Raw genomic sequence first — 17,122 nt, forward strand, 5'->3', positions numbered from 1 at the left:
TTACAGTATGTATCGTTGCACTTGTATCATTCCCCAGCATACCAGTAAAATCATCCAGGCAGATGAAAGGAACCAGAAGAAGGCATATGAGATACAAGGGAGACAAAAGCAATCGAGTTACAAGGGGATCACATCCTAACCAACTCTAGCAAAAGATCAACCAAATAAGAAGTAAAAATGCCGAGGAAGATAAACACATCACTGTAGAAAAGATAAGTAAATGAACATTCATCAAAAACTCCACAGGGTTATGGATTACCATGGAAAGAAGGTTAAAGAAGAAAAATAATAAAAATGGTAGTTTGTGTACGATGAAGGTAGGAAAACCTAAGCCTAAGAAAGACAAAACAAAAGGCAGAGGATCTGACATCCAAATCTGAAGAAAAGAGTGTAGGAGTCAAAGAAAAGCAATACAGCACAAAATCATGCCTAATCATACATGGTACCAAAGGAAGGAGGATGAGGCATGTATGCCCTAAAGTAGCGGTAAGCACAACGGAATATGTAAAAACAAAACTGAGAAACCTACTCATGAAATCATGAAAAAGGTTGAGGTGCAATCAAGACAATAAGGGTAGAAGTTGAGGGAAAAGTAGGTGGGAAGAAACCAGCAAAATCTCTTTTTTCATGAATAAGCAGAGGTATGTAAGGACAAAAGATAGCTCAGGCCACATGAAAGACCCCATCATCTGCCACACATAAGTTGTCACCTCTCCCAACAAACAAAGACAGACCCAATGCCAATATAGTTGTCAGGCTAGTGTGAACAAAGTCATGTTGTGTCACACCATACAAAGTGGAAGTTACTGACACTTGTGAAACAATGTCTTTGTATATACTTCCACTGAGAAACACCTACATCTGAAAAGTTCACAAGGGAAAAAAAATACAAGTCTTTACACATGAGTGGTGTATTGAAAAGTGATGATTGTGCTCTAGAGTATAGAGGGAGGGTCTATCACATTCTTATTGGTGGAGGGTTGTTGCATGCTCATATGCAACTATACCACGTGTAAACAAGACAATAATTGTGCATATAGAGGGCAGCACAAATTGAGGAAAGCTATTATGTGAGAAGAGGTAGGGTATCATATGAGAATTTGTGGTTTATATAGCAGCCTTGTTTATTAATTAAATTTTTTGTGATATAACTGAAGTTAACTTATTCATAAAATTGGCTTTTACATTATATTGGTTTTTATGGATGTGTTTTTTTATATTAATTGGAACATCTCTATAAAACATTTTGATACATATATTATAGTTCACTTGTACTTGTATATAAAATTATTTTTTAGTGTCATTTGGGTACCCCATCAAAATTTAAAAATGCCTTATGAAAAAAAGCAACTGTTATTTAAACTTATGACAATTTTACTAAAATTTGTATTTTCTATCATAAATATGATTTCCTTTGTTGGAATAAAATATGTATTTGGCTTCAATACTTTTTTCTGTAGTGGAGTTAATATTCAAAGTCTTAATTGGCTTGATAGCTTGAGATTAGTTATATTATTTTACATAAATAAATTACTTTTAGTAAAATTCTATTTAAGTTTGGATGAAAGCAAATTGGAACTAACCAGACAACTCTAATAGGTTTAGGTATATAGGTATCATTCAGAAATTTCCTCAAAATCATGGTGCATGCTTCTCCAACTTGATCACTTGATAATGTCTCTAAATATTCTGCTTCTTTGCCAGACACCCATGCTAAAAGTACTGTTTCTGTAATTTTACTGAAAGAATAGATTTTTCTGTACCACGTTTTGCTAATATCTTGTTCCGTTGTCTCATCCCACAAAGTTATCACCTCAGCAATTTCTGGATTTAAGAAAGGTTGCTCGTACTCTAAATAGATTTTATCTACAACTCCAAAACAAAGGTTTTTAATGGCTTCTCTTTTGTAATCTGGTAGAGGCGGGTCAAAAATGTCTTCCGCAGTTGCTTTTAGCACACCAAGAGGAAGTGTCACAATCACATGCTTTGAATAAAACTTTTGCCCATTAACAGCTTCAACTTCAATTTTAAAGACTTCCTGGATATTTGATGCAGGATTATTACATTCTGATGACTTTTGGTCCAATAAGCAATTAAGTGCTTCTGATTTGTGGTTGGGACCCCATCTAATACACTTTACAGGAAGTCCTTTCAAAATAGAATCCTTAGGAAGATCTTTAGTTAGACATTCTAAAAGAGAAAAATAGCTTTTGGGCAAGCTCACATTTCCCCCAGGAAGCTCAGTGTAACTTCCAAAGTCATTTAGTCCTGTCTCATCCATGCTGTGACAACCTGTGATGCAAGTTTCTCTGCTGAGCAAATGATTAAAGACCATGCGTCTAATTCGACAATCTTCACCTTCATATTGGTCAAGGAAAGCTTTGATGTCCATTTCCAAATGTTTACCAACACTGTTGGATACTTCTGAGGGAGGGTGAATTCGAAGTAGAAAATATTCTTCACACCGTTTGCTAAACCAAAAGTAGGCACTGTACACTTCTTCCACTACTGCAATAGGCACTCGTTTCCCCTCTTCTGTTGTTGCTACTACTGTATGTGGGTGTTGGTCATTTGTCAACTGAATCAACTTATTCATAATGGCTAATTCATAAATTGGGTTTCCCATGATTCCATGTATCCACTTGGCACCCAATTCAACATGTGTATTCCCTGAAACAGATAAATAGGAAAGTAAGTATATTTCTACTGCAAAATATAAAGTTTTTCTTCTCTTTACATGATACATACAGTATAAGGAAATAAACTATATGATGAACATTGTATATGAATCGATTATTATGGCGTAAAATACCTTAGAGTTTACAAGAAAAAGAGTGTATAACAGTATTTCAAACATTACTTGAACAATTTAATGACTGATCAACAAGAACACCTAGATCTTTTACTTCCATAACAGTATTAAGATTATTACCATCAAAATTATCTTTATAATTCAAAGTATGATAATGCTAATGCATTACATCACATTGCATTTACTATAATTAAAACCACCTGTCATTTATTTGCCTAACTCACCAAATAATGTAAGTCCTTTTATAAAGCAGCAGCATTCTCCTCACAGCTAGCAACATCTAAAACCTTAACATAATTAGCAAATTTAAGTAATCTATTGACTATTCTTTCATCTATGTCACTGATGTAGAAAAACAAGAGCAAAGGTCCTAACAATGAGCCCTGAAGCACCCCACTTGCAGTATTAATCCAGTTTGATTGAACTCAATTTATAGCAACACTGCTTTCCTCTACTCAGCCATTTTTCCAAAAAGCCAACTTATACCCCACACTTATATAGGTAATTTTTAACAAGCCTTTTATGTAGCATCTTGTCAAATGCTTTCTGACAATCCAAATACATCACATCCACACCTGTAACCTCATCTACATAAGCAGTAACATCTTCAAAGAATGTCAGTAGATCAGTAAGGCATGATGTTGACTAACCAATAAAATTCTAAACTTTGTTAAATGTCTTTAAACAGACTTTCCAAAACTTTTCCCAACACTGATGTATTAACACTGATGAATTTATAAAATGTATTAACAAGATGCTCACATATCCAATCCTTAACCTCTTTCAAAACTCTGGGGAAAATACTGTCTGGCTCAGAAGCTTTATCATTCTTTACACTTCCTAATTTTTCCTTAATAGCCTCAGAATTAATATAAGCATCTTGTTGAATCTTGTTTTCATCTACAAACTATTAAGGATAAGGAATATTGCTTTAAAGGTAGTAAAAAGTTTTGCACATGCACCAAGCCTTTGTATGGAACTCCCACCCCTACATATAATAATGTGTAACACACAATCTATCATACAATCAGCTTTAAACTATACCCCTCCACTAACAGCAAGGCAACAGAACCTTCCTGTGTGGTAATCCCTCTGTGCACTTTGTTTATACCAAAAACGCATTATTGATAAGGCAAAAGATACACACCACCATGAGGAGAAAAGGTAAGGTGTTCTGTGAAGAAATGAATATCTATTTGAAACATAGAACATCCAGAATTCCACAATGAGAAAATGGTGGAGGGGCTGGTGATGATAAATTCAAAATATGAGCCCTTCTCTGAGAATATAACAACAGAAAGAGAAAATTCATGGGGGTATGGCATCCACTGAGAGAGGAGGAGCTAGTGGGCACACCACTCAGTACGAGACAACATCCATCTTAAGAAGGGAATAATCTTTGCCCAGAAAGCCCAGTAGCACAGAAAGGTTCTGTCAAAAGAACCTCTTTCATGGTGCTAAAGTGTTTGCAGAGTTCAGCAGAATGTGAAGGCTTCTCAAGCAGCCTGTATATCTGATGGGAGGGGGAGGGACCGACTGTGTGTGTGTACATTGGCTTGGGCAATAAGTCAAACCCTACAGTGTATGAGAAATACCAGAATAAGCAAGAGCTTTTCCAAAACTAAAAGAAATTTGGAGGGGGTAATTCCCATAAAAGAGAACAACACAAAAAAGTGCATTAACTAAAAGGAATATTCTATATTCTATCTTCTGTATAAAATCTCACACTGAGAAAGTGTGCAATGGGTTACTGCCCATAGAGACAGGCAGGATTGGCTAGGGAAACACAGCTGGTAATTTTTGTATGCTCGGAAGTAGCTGTATGGGTTGGAGGGTAAAATACATAAACTGCTTAAACAGTCTTTCAGGAAAGGACACATCTTGTGTACTGAGCAGGGATAGATGGGTTTAACACTTTCATCCATTACTCAAAGTGGATTTTGGGAGAGAGAGAGAAGCATTCCCTTTGAGACAACATCTGGCCTGTGGTGGGCTCCATTGTCTTCAGTATGCTTTTTAATTTTGAGGAGTTTGCTTATCATTTATGTTTTTGTTTTTTGTAGAAGTTGCAAAGAAAAGAAATAATCAAACACTCACCTCCTTAGAGCCTCTGGGAAGATTTGAGAATGGTGATAGGAGGGAGACAAAACCCAGAGACTGAAGAAACAGCAGTGTGTTGTTTCAGTGGAATTTTAGGTAGTGTACACATAGAAGGTTTGAAAAGTTTAATGGACTGCAACTGTATGTTTGAAGAAAAGACAATGATATTTTGGCTGCTTCTATACTGAGGCCTTCTTCAGTGAGGTGTAGATAATGTGAAACAAAGTTGTTACGGGTCTTCTCATCCCCACCTTCAATATATAAATCAGAAGATGTTGATGGCTTGAAACAAGAGATGCCATAAGATGACAAATGTGATGACAGGTTACTTAAAAAGAATGGAAGGAGTAATTTCCCATAGAGAAATAGCCAAACTGGATGAGTTGCTTATCCATTGAGATAACAGCAAATTGCTCAAATAGGACAAGAGAGATTATCGAAGTTGAAACAATCATCCAGAGAAGTAAGGGAAGAGATAATAATTGGAGAAAACTACCAATCACCCTCTCTGGCAGCCATTATCTTGGAGGGGAAGAAGAAGTCTGGGAGTAAAATCAACCTGTTCCTGTGGTAAAGATTGTGGGAGGCATCCATGGAAAAATTATCAGACTGGCACCTCCCGCAAGTGAGAAGGAGAAGAATAGAGTCACAAATGTATCAATAAGAGGACTCCCAAAGTGAAAGCAAACCACAGAAACAGAAGATGTATGGAACACTATGTCAGAAGGATTTGGTTCATGCAAGATAGCCAATCTGCCACTAAATTCAAAGCTCCCAGAACACAAAAGGCCAACATATGTTGTTGTCATTAATCCAAAACAATAGCTCAAGAAAAAGAAAGCAGAGGTCATAAAAGTGTGTGTCTCGTAAGTTTACATATGTAAAGGTAAAAACAGGCTGTTCATACAGCTGTAACAAGAAATGTAACTGTCCATACTTCAAGGCTAATGATGTAAAAAACCATCGCCACAGAAGATCAAACACCAAAAATGATGAAGGTATCCAGAAGAGCAGCTGGCTAAAGAGGCAAACATGCACTTGTATGGAAAGTTCAATAAGAGCATATTTCACTGAATGGGACACAAAATAACACATCCAGATGAAGAAGTGTCACAAAATAAAGCAAAAGTTCCTAAAAGAAACAGAATCTCACACACGGGAATAAAATGATACATGAAAGCCTTGGAAACCAGAAGGTCCATATCTTGGAAATTTAAAGGAGAATGTCCAAATGATTCAGATACTGAATTGGAATTCAATAATGATTTAAGAGTCTGACCAGCTAACCCAAATGAGCAGACACTCAAAACAGAAGGTAGGATATATAGCACATGATACCTATCCCAAGGCAGCTCCAGAAGATCAAAAATGTCCATACAGTGGTGGAAATGTAGACCAACAAGTATATTCTCCTTGTGAAATATCTCAAGACTTACTTGAAAATAGACAAAAAAAAAGACAAATTAAGCTACTAAGATGAAACTCTTGTGACGCACAGGTGAGCAAAGTGTAAGATCCTAGCTCTCACAGGAGGCATGGTTCCAGAAACAACTGATTACCTAGCCAAATAATGGTTTGCCTCTAGGGAGGTGAGGGTCTCAGAAAAAGGCAACAAGGCAAGGAACATCACAAGGACTTTGGCATGAAGGAAGGATACCAAATGAAGTTCTGAGATAAAACTGAGAATGTCTATCTCCAGAAAATAAGACATCCTAATGAAGCAATGCCAAAAACAAAGAATACAAGTGAACTGGATAATCGTTGAAGAATAAAACAGGACAGCATGAAGAACAGGTTAGTGTGACCTTCTGTAAAGCTGTCAGAACAGCAAGCTAAGAAGGTAGATAAACGATGAAGAGAAACAGGCTAAAGTAAAAGAAAATTCAAGTTGGGAAAAAGAGATTCACAAAAAAGAAGCACTAAGAAAAGAGGAAAAAATTACAACCACAGTCCACAGAGAAAGACTTTTAAGATGGGAATGATGTAGCAACTAAGTCAAACGGAAGCAGAGACAGAAAGAATCTGCAATAATGCAACAATCATGAGAAGAAGGAAGAGGGAGATGCAGCAAGTTCACCTCAGAACCAGCAGAAACAACTGGGGTAAGAGAACAAATAACACATGCCTGAGTTATCAAAGGACAAAGGTGGATGTCACTCAATCTTTGTCAAGTATAGAAGAACTAAAAGCAAAAGCACACTGTGGAAAGAGCTGGACAATATTGTCTAAACACAGTGCAGGCTCTGTAGAAGTTACATAAGCAGGAAGTTGGAAGTCTGGGATCTGATAAGAAGAATGTATGATAGAACCCACACATGATATACAATGGTCGTAATGCTGCTCACTAACAAAGTAACTCCAGCTGTCATTTTAAGGAAAATACTACAACTCCTAGAGAAGAGTCGGGCCCTCAGTTTCATAAATACAATTACTAGAAACTGTATCCAATAAGATCCAAGAAACTGAAGTCACTGAAAGTATCAATATTATTATGTCAACAGTTTTTGTATATTTATATTATTATTATTATTTTCAGTAAGTCTGGTATGCCCATGGTGACTTTGGTAATTTCTATTTAGATGAAACTGCAAGTAATTATCAGCTTCTGCTGAAACACAAACAATGGGTTAATGATAATAGGGAATACTCCTGCCAAAGTAACCATACCACAGACTGGAGCATGTCCCAAAACCTTGTAGTTTGATTAATTAAAAGAAGAAATCAAAATAATACAGAGTGATTAAAAAAAAATTTTTACACTTATATGTCATTTTCTGTTACTATGCTTGTACTGTTCGTGACTATCTGGACAGGATATTTCCCAGGAGATGGATTGGAAGAGGTGGAGATGGCCTGCCCATTCACCAGATTTAATATCTTGTAATTTTTGCCTGTGGGGGTATAGTTAAAGAACATGTGTATACCACAAAGCCATGGGGCATACATGATCTCCGAGAAAATATTACAGAAGTCATACAGTCAATACCACCTGGGATGTGCTCTAGAGCTCTGGATGCAACATTTGACCACTTTCAGACATGCATAGATATTTGTGGAGATCAAGTTGAGACTGTATGAAACATAGAAAATAGAAAATATAAACCCATACAAGTAAGTATAAACCCATTTTTTTGAGTCACCCTGTATAAAGAATAATAATAGCTCATATTAGAAGTGCTAATGGTACAAGATCATAGGCTTATTCTTGATGAGACAAACAAAATGCACTAGAAGTGGTGAGAAAGGATTAGAAGTAGAAGAGAGGAGAGTATCTACATTCTCAGGTAAACAAAATATTAATATTCAGAAATGTTACTTATCTCTCTGCACTACTAACAGCTGGAATCACACATTAAAGAATATAGAAGGACTGATACTGATCAATTATAAAGATGAGCTCCTTTACGAAATAGCAACATAAATGGAAAGCCCATGGGATGTGACTTCCTTGAGATCAAAGGTTGCTTAGTCGACCGGCATCTGGTGGGAGACTGCATCCTTCTCAAGCATCCTTCTTTTACTGCAATAGTAGAACAAAGGATAACAAGAAAACCTAGTGTTGGTGGTTAACTGTCACCATGGTTCACAGAACATTAGAATATGTAGTGTGGCTTGGGTTTTAGATCATTCTGTCATGGTCAAATACTTATACACATACTACAACAATAGGTGGAATGAAGTGAAGCCTTCACCTGTGTCCTGTGGTAAATCCCAAGCCCCATCTGGCTAGACATATTTACCAGGAATTGCTTGGAAGCTACTGTAACAGGATGTTTGGTACTACACTTACAGGTAACATCCCACCCCTTCATCTCAAATAACGGGTGGTTCCAACCACTCTCGTACTAAGGGGAAGGCTCCAGTCACAGAGAAAACTCTATATCAACTTCCCAAATGACTAGGAAATGGGGAAGGGTTCCCCATGGTACACTACAAGAGTGGGGGAAGAATTCACAAAGGAGTGAACACCAGTGCATGGACCACTGTTGTCGGTCACATTCATCTGCAATTGAGTCTCCCATAGAGAAAATGCAATGGGTTACTATGATTAAAAACAGCAAGTACAAACCAGGTGTAAGGGCAGGACTACACCTGGTGCTGCTTGTTTGTTTTTTGTAAATAATACAGAGATGGCCAGGTCTATTATAAAGATACATACTCATAGAGAACTCCATCTCAATGGTGGGTGCTGAACAGGGCTTAATAGGTTTAACACTTTTTTATACTATCCCCACTCAATGCAGTCTTCAAGTAAGCATTGCCCTGTGAGGCAACACCAGTCACTCAGCAGGATATAACAACACCAAACAAGCAGAAGGAAAGGATTGGTGTCTGACATCAGGCAAAGAGTTGCAGACAATGCCACTCTGTAACCTGCAGTAATTGAAAATAAGACAGGTTTTTGCCAAAGCCAGGTAAAGAAGGAAGTAAAATGTGGTAGAGTAAAGCAACCTGACAGAAAATTATCAGAAGGATCAGCAGTGCAAAACAGCCCATTTACATTGATACACATGATATAATGTGAGAATCATAGACCAAGAACAGTGAGAATAAAAATGGGTTCCACTGTGGAAAAATCTTGTTTGTCTCGCAAGGGACTGAACAAATCCCATGTGTCAAGACAAAAGCATAACACCCTACCATGAAAGATGGACAACTGAAGCTGGTGGAGGAAGAACCTTGAAAGGAGGGGAAGGGGTTAACCCAGATGAATCAGCCAAACTCGAACAAACAGAAGACTTGGCAAGGGGTGTTATATATGAGAGATTACAGCTGAGAAAGAAGGCAATGAGGAAGATAGGCATAAAGAAAAAGACTGGACCAAACCTGGCTGAGCATTGACAGCTAAGACAATCCACTAGAAGATTCAAAACTCTTGGAACTTGACAGGCCACTGGGTGAATGTGATTATAGTTGGCCCAGTATAGGAAATCCAGGGTGTAAAATCATATATCCCTTACAGTTGGTGTAAGAAACAATCATAGAGTTATCTCAGTGGATCACCACAGGATGTGTAGACTTTCATTATCAAGTAAACTGGCAAGCTCAATAAGCAGCAGCCATCTCCAGAATGTTGATATACAAATTATTCCTATGGAGATCAGACCCTTGAGATAGTGGTGGTGTCAATAACTGGAAAGAGAGGTATCAGTGTACAAATGCAAGTCAGGTTGAGGTTGGAAGCGGAATACCACAGGTTGTGTTGGAACAATCAAACCATCTTAACCTTTTTGCTACGGGAAAGGGTCAGAGGACATATCATCATGTTTGTAGACTTACATTCAAAATTTTATTGAACTACTACTTTATGAATAGATATCAATAGGTTTGGTATCAAATTACAGATTATAATTTAAATGTCAGTATTATGCATTAGTTAATTTCTTAATTTAAAAGTAAATATCAAAAAAGGTTCCAAATTATAAATTTTTATGTGTCACATGGTATGTTGAATGCAGATTTGGTTCAAATTAAATGCTTGTGATGTCCAAATACAAAGTCTATAGTTTCTTACAAATTAGAAACTCAAATTACCGATACTGACAAGCGAGAACATAAAATAAGGAACTTCTATCTTTTCTATTTGCTAAGATATTGCTATATTTATTGAATCAAACACAGTGGCCCTGCCCACATCTCCTATTTTTGGAAATGCTTACATCCACCTACTTCGCTCTATGACGTGATTGTAACCAATCAAAGCTCAGAATGTCCCCCAAATGTTTTTCTTAGCCTTTACAAAGTGTTTACGCAGGAAAACCTTCCTTTTTATGGTAGAATAGAAGTGGAAAGATAAGAGATAATGAAGCTCAAAATATCCCATTTTTTTAGACTCAAATACAGCTTAGTTATTCCGAGATACTAATATAGTAATTTATGATTTTTTGTTATTTCAAAATTCATATATAAAACCTCAAAAAATTATTTTGTTTTACATCCTCCAAGGTGCAAAATTTGATGAAGCTTAGCAAATCATGGCAAATAGAAGAAATCATTGTTTTCTAAATTTCTTTATTTACTGTTTTGTATTAAGAAAACAACTGAAAATTAAGAATTTATTTTCAGATAGTAATAATATATATACATTTATATAATGTATTATAACCAAAGTGTGACTGTATTCTACAACATACTAGTCCACTCGGACAAAGCTAAGACAGTTTCATTTTGTAAAAGCCAATTTTATACTCTTGGATACAGTAACATATGTGCACGAGCGCCACATCATTGGAACTTCTGTAATGCTAGTCAGACATGGCTGAAAGGTCAATCAAGTAAAAATAAGAAATAAATATAGATGTATAATATAATATTATGAAATTCAAGCTATTTAAAATAAAGATTTGTGGTTTGTGTTATAATTTGTAGTCATTCTAGAATGAAAAAAGCATAATTTATATCTATTTCTTAATTTTTGATGGTGGTTATGAGGTCAGTCAAATTGACCAAACCCATACAGAGATAGAATAGTGAAAATAACAGATAAAATATAAGGTTATTTTCTAAAAAAAAAAAAATGTTTTAAAATTATCTGGAGGTTATTAAGTCATAGAGATTTTGTATGTAAAACTTGACAACTTTCTGATGCATAAAAGTATATTTAATCTTAAAATCAAAATCACATTGCATGTTGGATAGTCAACATTATAAAAAACATACATGAGCAAATCAATAGTTAAGAAATCGTAAAACTTAACTTTTAAAAATCTGATATTTCATGTATGAAAGCCTCGTAATCTTTACTGATAATCTGCAAAATTTCTTGAAGATACTCATACATTTTAAAAAGGTTCAGTATCACTGCTTTATGGATACTTTGAAGAATGCGGACTGGGTGGAATCCACTCCCAATAATAAAAATGTGACTAGAGGAATGCAAAAGAAGGGAGAGACATAAAAGCAGCTAAGGAATCACAGGACATGTTCTATTGATCCCACAGAGCCCAGTGAATGGGACATGTGTGCCGAAATGAGAGGGATAGGATCTCAAGAGAAGCAGGTCCCAAAAAACAAGAGAACTGTCATGCAGGGAAAGAAAGAGAGTAAAGTACGTTTGATACCATGGCAAAATGCAAGGTAGGGGGTTGAGCTTACTCTAAACCAGAACTGAGGAAACTCCCAGGTGGACAAGATATTGAGTAAAAGTCATAATTGACTTGGAAAGTTTGACCAGCTAGCCCAGGAAAGATACTTCCTGAAGAAGAATGGAGGTAGTCATCACCAACTCCTGCTGAGAAGGAGCTAGTAGAAGCCAGTCATCTATATAATAATGGAAATGAAAGCAGATGTATGCACAAAGTGAAGGAGCCATGGCCTGGCTGAAGGAAAGGGTACAGAACTTAGAGTTTAGTGTAATTCTGAAACTGAATATGTCTTTATGAAAGCAATCTGCAAATGTTATGTATGGTGTGAAAGCTCAAACTACGTATCTGTCAACACAGTAGTTGGACAGTGCAGGTTGTGTGGGGCAGTCCCATTTGTGTGGTTTAGAAATAACAATGGAGGAGAAAGCTTTCCAGAAATAGATGAATCAGAAGGTGTTTGGCAGGGCAACCCTATAACTAGAAATAGTTGACATGGACAAACCCTGATCAAACAAAGAACTGGGAAGGGTGAAATACTGAAGGCTGGAAGGGGCAGAAGCCACAGAAAACAGACCAAGATCTGAAGGCAGAACACTGTTTCTGATACACAGACAAGGAAGAAGGTTGAATGGAACAGGCAAGGAAAGATGCTGAGGCAAGGGACTGGACAAAAATAATGCATAAAGATGGAGTTTGATAAACTATGTCCAATCATGGTACTCAGAGGGTAGACTGGGATAGAGTTAAGGGCAGGGGATGTCACTCCAGTAAGGGCCAGACCAAAGAGAACCATGTCTGAGCAGGCTAATATGGAGCAATGAGCAGGACATGATGAGGAGAGGTCTGAATATGAGAAAAGATGCTCGAGAGGAACCTGATTAGAGAGTAAGCATATGCCCTCCAATCCTGACTGAACACATCTACTCACAGTGCTGAAGGGTACAGAACCACAGACCAAAAGGAATTAATTTTGGCATTCCATTGAGTGGCAAACACATCTATATGTGGTGTTCCCAGATGAGAACACACCCACCAAAATACCTGTGGATGAAGGGACCACTCCATGGAGAGAACCTGGTTGGGTCGAGATAAGCAATCAGCCACTAGATTCATAATACCAGAAATGTGACATGCCAAGATTTTGATGCAGTGGTCATGAGCCCAGTAAAGAAGATCCAGAGTCTGAAAACACAGAGATATGGATTTGGTTCTGCCTTGCTTGGTGAAATAGTCAATGACAGTGAAAGAGCTGGAATGAACCATAACCACCTGCTTCTTCAGGAGCAGGAGGAAATGATACAGTGCCCAACAAACTCCTAAAAGTTTCAGGATGTTAAAAACTGAGACTAGCCTCCTTGATGGACCATCAACTGTAAATCTCTTGGGAATCGAAGAAAGCCCCCAACCAACCAAAGAAACATCAGTACACAGATTAGACTCTGGACATGGTAGAGGAATGGAAACCCCCACTGTGGTCATCTCCCTGTCGAGCCACCAAGCAAGGTCAGCCCTGATCCCTGGGGGAAGGGTAATGGAATGGTCCTAGGGATCATGGGAAAAGTTCCATTCGTCAAGAAGCATCGATTGAAAGTAATGCATGTGAACTTGATCCAAGGAAATGAGATCTTCCAAAGAAATCCACATCCCCTTGTGTAGTGAAAAAAGAAGAGGGTAGAGCCATTGAGATTGTCTACTCCATATCCCTGAGCCAAAGTGGAGAAGGCTAGGACCTACAAGGATGGGTAGTGAAGAAAAAAATCCAATGAAATGAGATACTGAGTGGGGTTAAAATGGAATTCTGCAAGTGGATCAGAAAATCCTACCTGATTAGCTTCCAGAAGAAGTAAGCAGGTGCAATTGACCAACTGGGCACAGAAATAAGCAAGCAGGAGCCAGACATCCATGAAAAGAAGAGTGTGAAAACACAAAATGTGAAAATGACGGGCAAAAGAGTGTGCCACTCAATAAAACACCTGGGGGAAAAAAATTAAGTGAGAAGTAGGACTCCATGGAGAAGCAAGGTGGGTCCAGATAAAAGTTCAACCAGGACAGGTCTATGACAGGTCTCCAATCTCCCATCTTTCGAGGTACAACAATTAGACGGGAGTAAAATCCTGGTTGAGTGGGTACCACCAACTGAACAGACTAAGCAAGATGACTGGAAGAGGTACAATCCCAAGGAGGAGGAAATGAGATCTTGGAAGTGGATAGGGAGGATAACTGAAGACAAACCTTCAAACAGAACCCATAAAACATGTGAAACTGCTGTGCAGTGAAGCCAAAAAGACACATAAACTAAACATACTTAGAGAAAGTACGCATTACCAATGAACTAACAGAACTTAGAAATTTGTAGAAACAACAAAGTACATAAAAATAATGAACTTGGAAAACTATGAAAGTTGACTTAAAACAATAAGCAACACCTAAAGTACAAAACCACTAAAGAAATTTAGAAGATAAAATACATGTAAATATTGAACTTGTAAGTCTACCCAAAGAACCAATAAGAAAAAGGAGATGAAAGTAAAACCTACTCTGATGAACATGAGAATGAAAAGGCACCCAGTTAACAATAACAAAATTTGACTCAAATCAAATCTCCAATTAGATGTGACTAGTAGTAAAGAAAAAGAAACTTGCAAACTAACTAACATAAACAGTGAAAGAAAGTACAAATAACAACCAACACATTCACAAAACTGGCCGAAGTTACAATTACCCAAACAGTAAGCTCTTGATATTAATTTCTCTCAAAATTACACTTATAATGGCAAATTGGTCTCAGAGTACAGATATGGGAATACATGTATATGTACATCATTTTCAACTTTCAATGTTATTCTTGTGCTGATATCTTTATCATCACCCAGGCCTGTTTTACAAAACAAGGAAAAAAATATCTTTTTTCTTTTTGAATAAGTATACAGTAGGGAATGGACTAAAACCAAACAAAGATAAAATTTGCCAGACATGCCGTAAAACAACTCCAATTGTCTTAAAAATTATATCAAATGATTACTTATTATTTAGCATCATTATAGCAATTTTCATTTTTTTGTTTTCAGTAAAAACTTGCCAGACAAAGGTGGGTCAGAAAAACAACTCCAACTGACTTCAAATGATATGAAAGGATTACTCTCTATCCACAGCTTAAATGGCAACAAGAACCATCATTTTAGAAATTTTAATATTATTTGTATAAGTAAAAAGAGATGCCGGACCAACGTAAATGTTGCCAGGCAGTTCAGATAAACATCTTTAACCCTATCACTCCAGGTACTCTTTACTGCACATGACACAAGGTTTCAGTGTCTTACATTCAAAATTTTATTAAACTACTTTTTGTTTATGTTATACTAATTAGAATAGCATAAAACATTAGTTAGTAATCCATATTTTAATAGTACGTGAGTTTTAAGTCCTTAATTGTACAAGGAAATATTTTAAACAATCCCGAATTTCCACTAGTGTGACCCACATGACACATTTTCTCTTAGCATTTCATCATCCCTATTTTATCCATCACTTGTCGAAAAAGTATGAAATTAAACATAAAATACTCTATAAAATCGTTATTGCTCATACAAACCATAATTTCTACAGCTTTCAATTTTGTTTGGTTACAGAGCTATCAATTAGAAAATCAGACCCCTCCTGCCACATTCTCTCTTTCACAATTCATTGATTGTTCTCTCTTACGTTTCATTATATTGAAATCATAAATAATATTCAACATTAAAACTGGTACACAATTAAAAACATTTTATTTAGCCCTATCTATGGCCTTCAAAAGGTTGACGACTCCACATGTTTCCATGTTGCAACATCATCCTCATGAGTGAATTACAAGACAATGCTAAAGTATTTATAACTTGTTAGTAGGTCATGTGACCTACATGCTATTTTACATAAATTCACGCTAAATCATTCAAAGGAGATCAATCCACATTCTTGCATTCTTACTACATGTAGTATTAAATACAGATGAAGGTATGTTATTAGTCTATATTCTTTGGTGCATTATTTAATTAAATAAAAATTAAGTGCATTACTATCTATAGTATAAAAAATTAGGGTTAACTCTCTTCAAAACCCGACAGCAAGAAAAAAAGAAGATTGGGAAAGTACTTTATTTCTTGTTTTTCATATTTAATTTTTATTTATTATTATAAAAGTAACTAAAAATCTAAAAATACGGATCTTTTTAAGTTATTTAAGACTAGAGTAGGTAAAATAAGCAATAATAATAATATAATTAAAATGGTTCACAAGGCATGCATGTGAGAAGCTCGTGGGTAATGTAATTCGATAGTGTAATGTGAGAGTTAACAAGTTTTGTTATAATAAATTTACTTTTTAATCTTCTAAAACAGTTATGATGCTGGCAAATATCTGTGTTCTTTTTTTTAAAATTAGTCATTAACACTAGAACTACAGGATTTGTACCCATATCCAGAATTTCCATAGAACATTGTACAAGTGAATCATTAGAATTAAATGAGCATTTGAACATAAATGACAGAACAAAACTTTATCAAAGAAGCCCCACAAATGTAGCACTTCTCCACATATACAGTACAATTCCAACAAAATGGCACAGCTAAAAAATTCTTCCCAGTTAACAAAATTACATTGCCTTAATGTTATAATTTTCCTATACTGAAAGTTACTTACACCCACTCACAGTTCAGTGGTGTCCTCTATATGCAAAATTTTTTTGCATGCCACAAGCCTTGAGCTCCCACCTACCCCACAATGTGGTTCAACTGTGTCTCACATGTAAATCATTAATAGGAATGTGACACCGCCCTCCTGACACATGTGACTCCCTCTATCAATTCTACCAAACTATCACCTAGTTTTGGCACAAAATGGAAGCGCCAGTTTTCAGTGAAGAGGAATGGTGGGAAGTGTGAGAAGAGATTAATATGGGTGTCTAGGGAACAACAGACAGTACACAACAGGTTAACTGGATCCAAAACGCAGCCACTGGGAACCGACATCCATGTGGGAGTGGGAAAAAGGATCATACCAGCAGCAAGTCAACTGCAATCCAAAACCAGCTATCTGGTGGGGTGGGAAAAGGATCATACCAGCAGCAAGTCAACTGCAATCCAAAACC

At 36.6% G+C, this 17,122-nt stretch overlaps 1 protein-coding gene across 5 annotated transcripts in view; it reads right to left on the reverse strand.

Moving 5' to 3' along the window:
• Positions 1 to 17,122, reverse strand: part of LOC106470622 (peroxisomal N(1)-acetyl-spermine/spermidine oxidase-like) — a 75,000-nt gene that overhangs the window by 47,749 nt on the left and 10,129 nt on the right. For all 5 annotated transcript variants that reach the window (XR_002613081.1, XR_002613082.1, XM_022399243.1 and 2 more), the window contains exon 2: positions 1,584 to 2,670. Coding sequence is in view for 3 of the 5 variants with exons in the window: in XM_022399243.1 (XP_022254951.1) it covers positions 1,584 to 2,670 (1,087 nt within the window). In the remaining 2 variants the exon portion in view is untranslated. The remainder of the gene's footprint in view (positions 1 to 1,583; positions 2,671 to 17,122) is intronic.

This window comes from Limulus polyphemus, unplaced genomic scaffold (assembly GCF_000517525.1).
Source record: "Limulus polyphemus unplaced genomic scaffold, Limulus_polyphemus-2.1.2 Scaffold4121, whole genome shotgun sequence".
Classification (NCBI taxonomy): domain Eukaryota; kingdom Metazoa; phylum Arthropoda; class Merostomata; order Xiphosura; family Limulidae; genus Limulus; species Limulus polyphemus.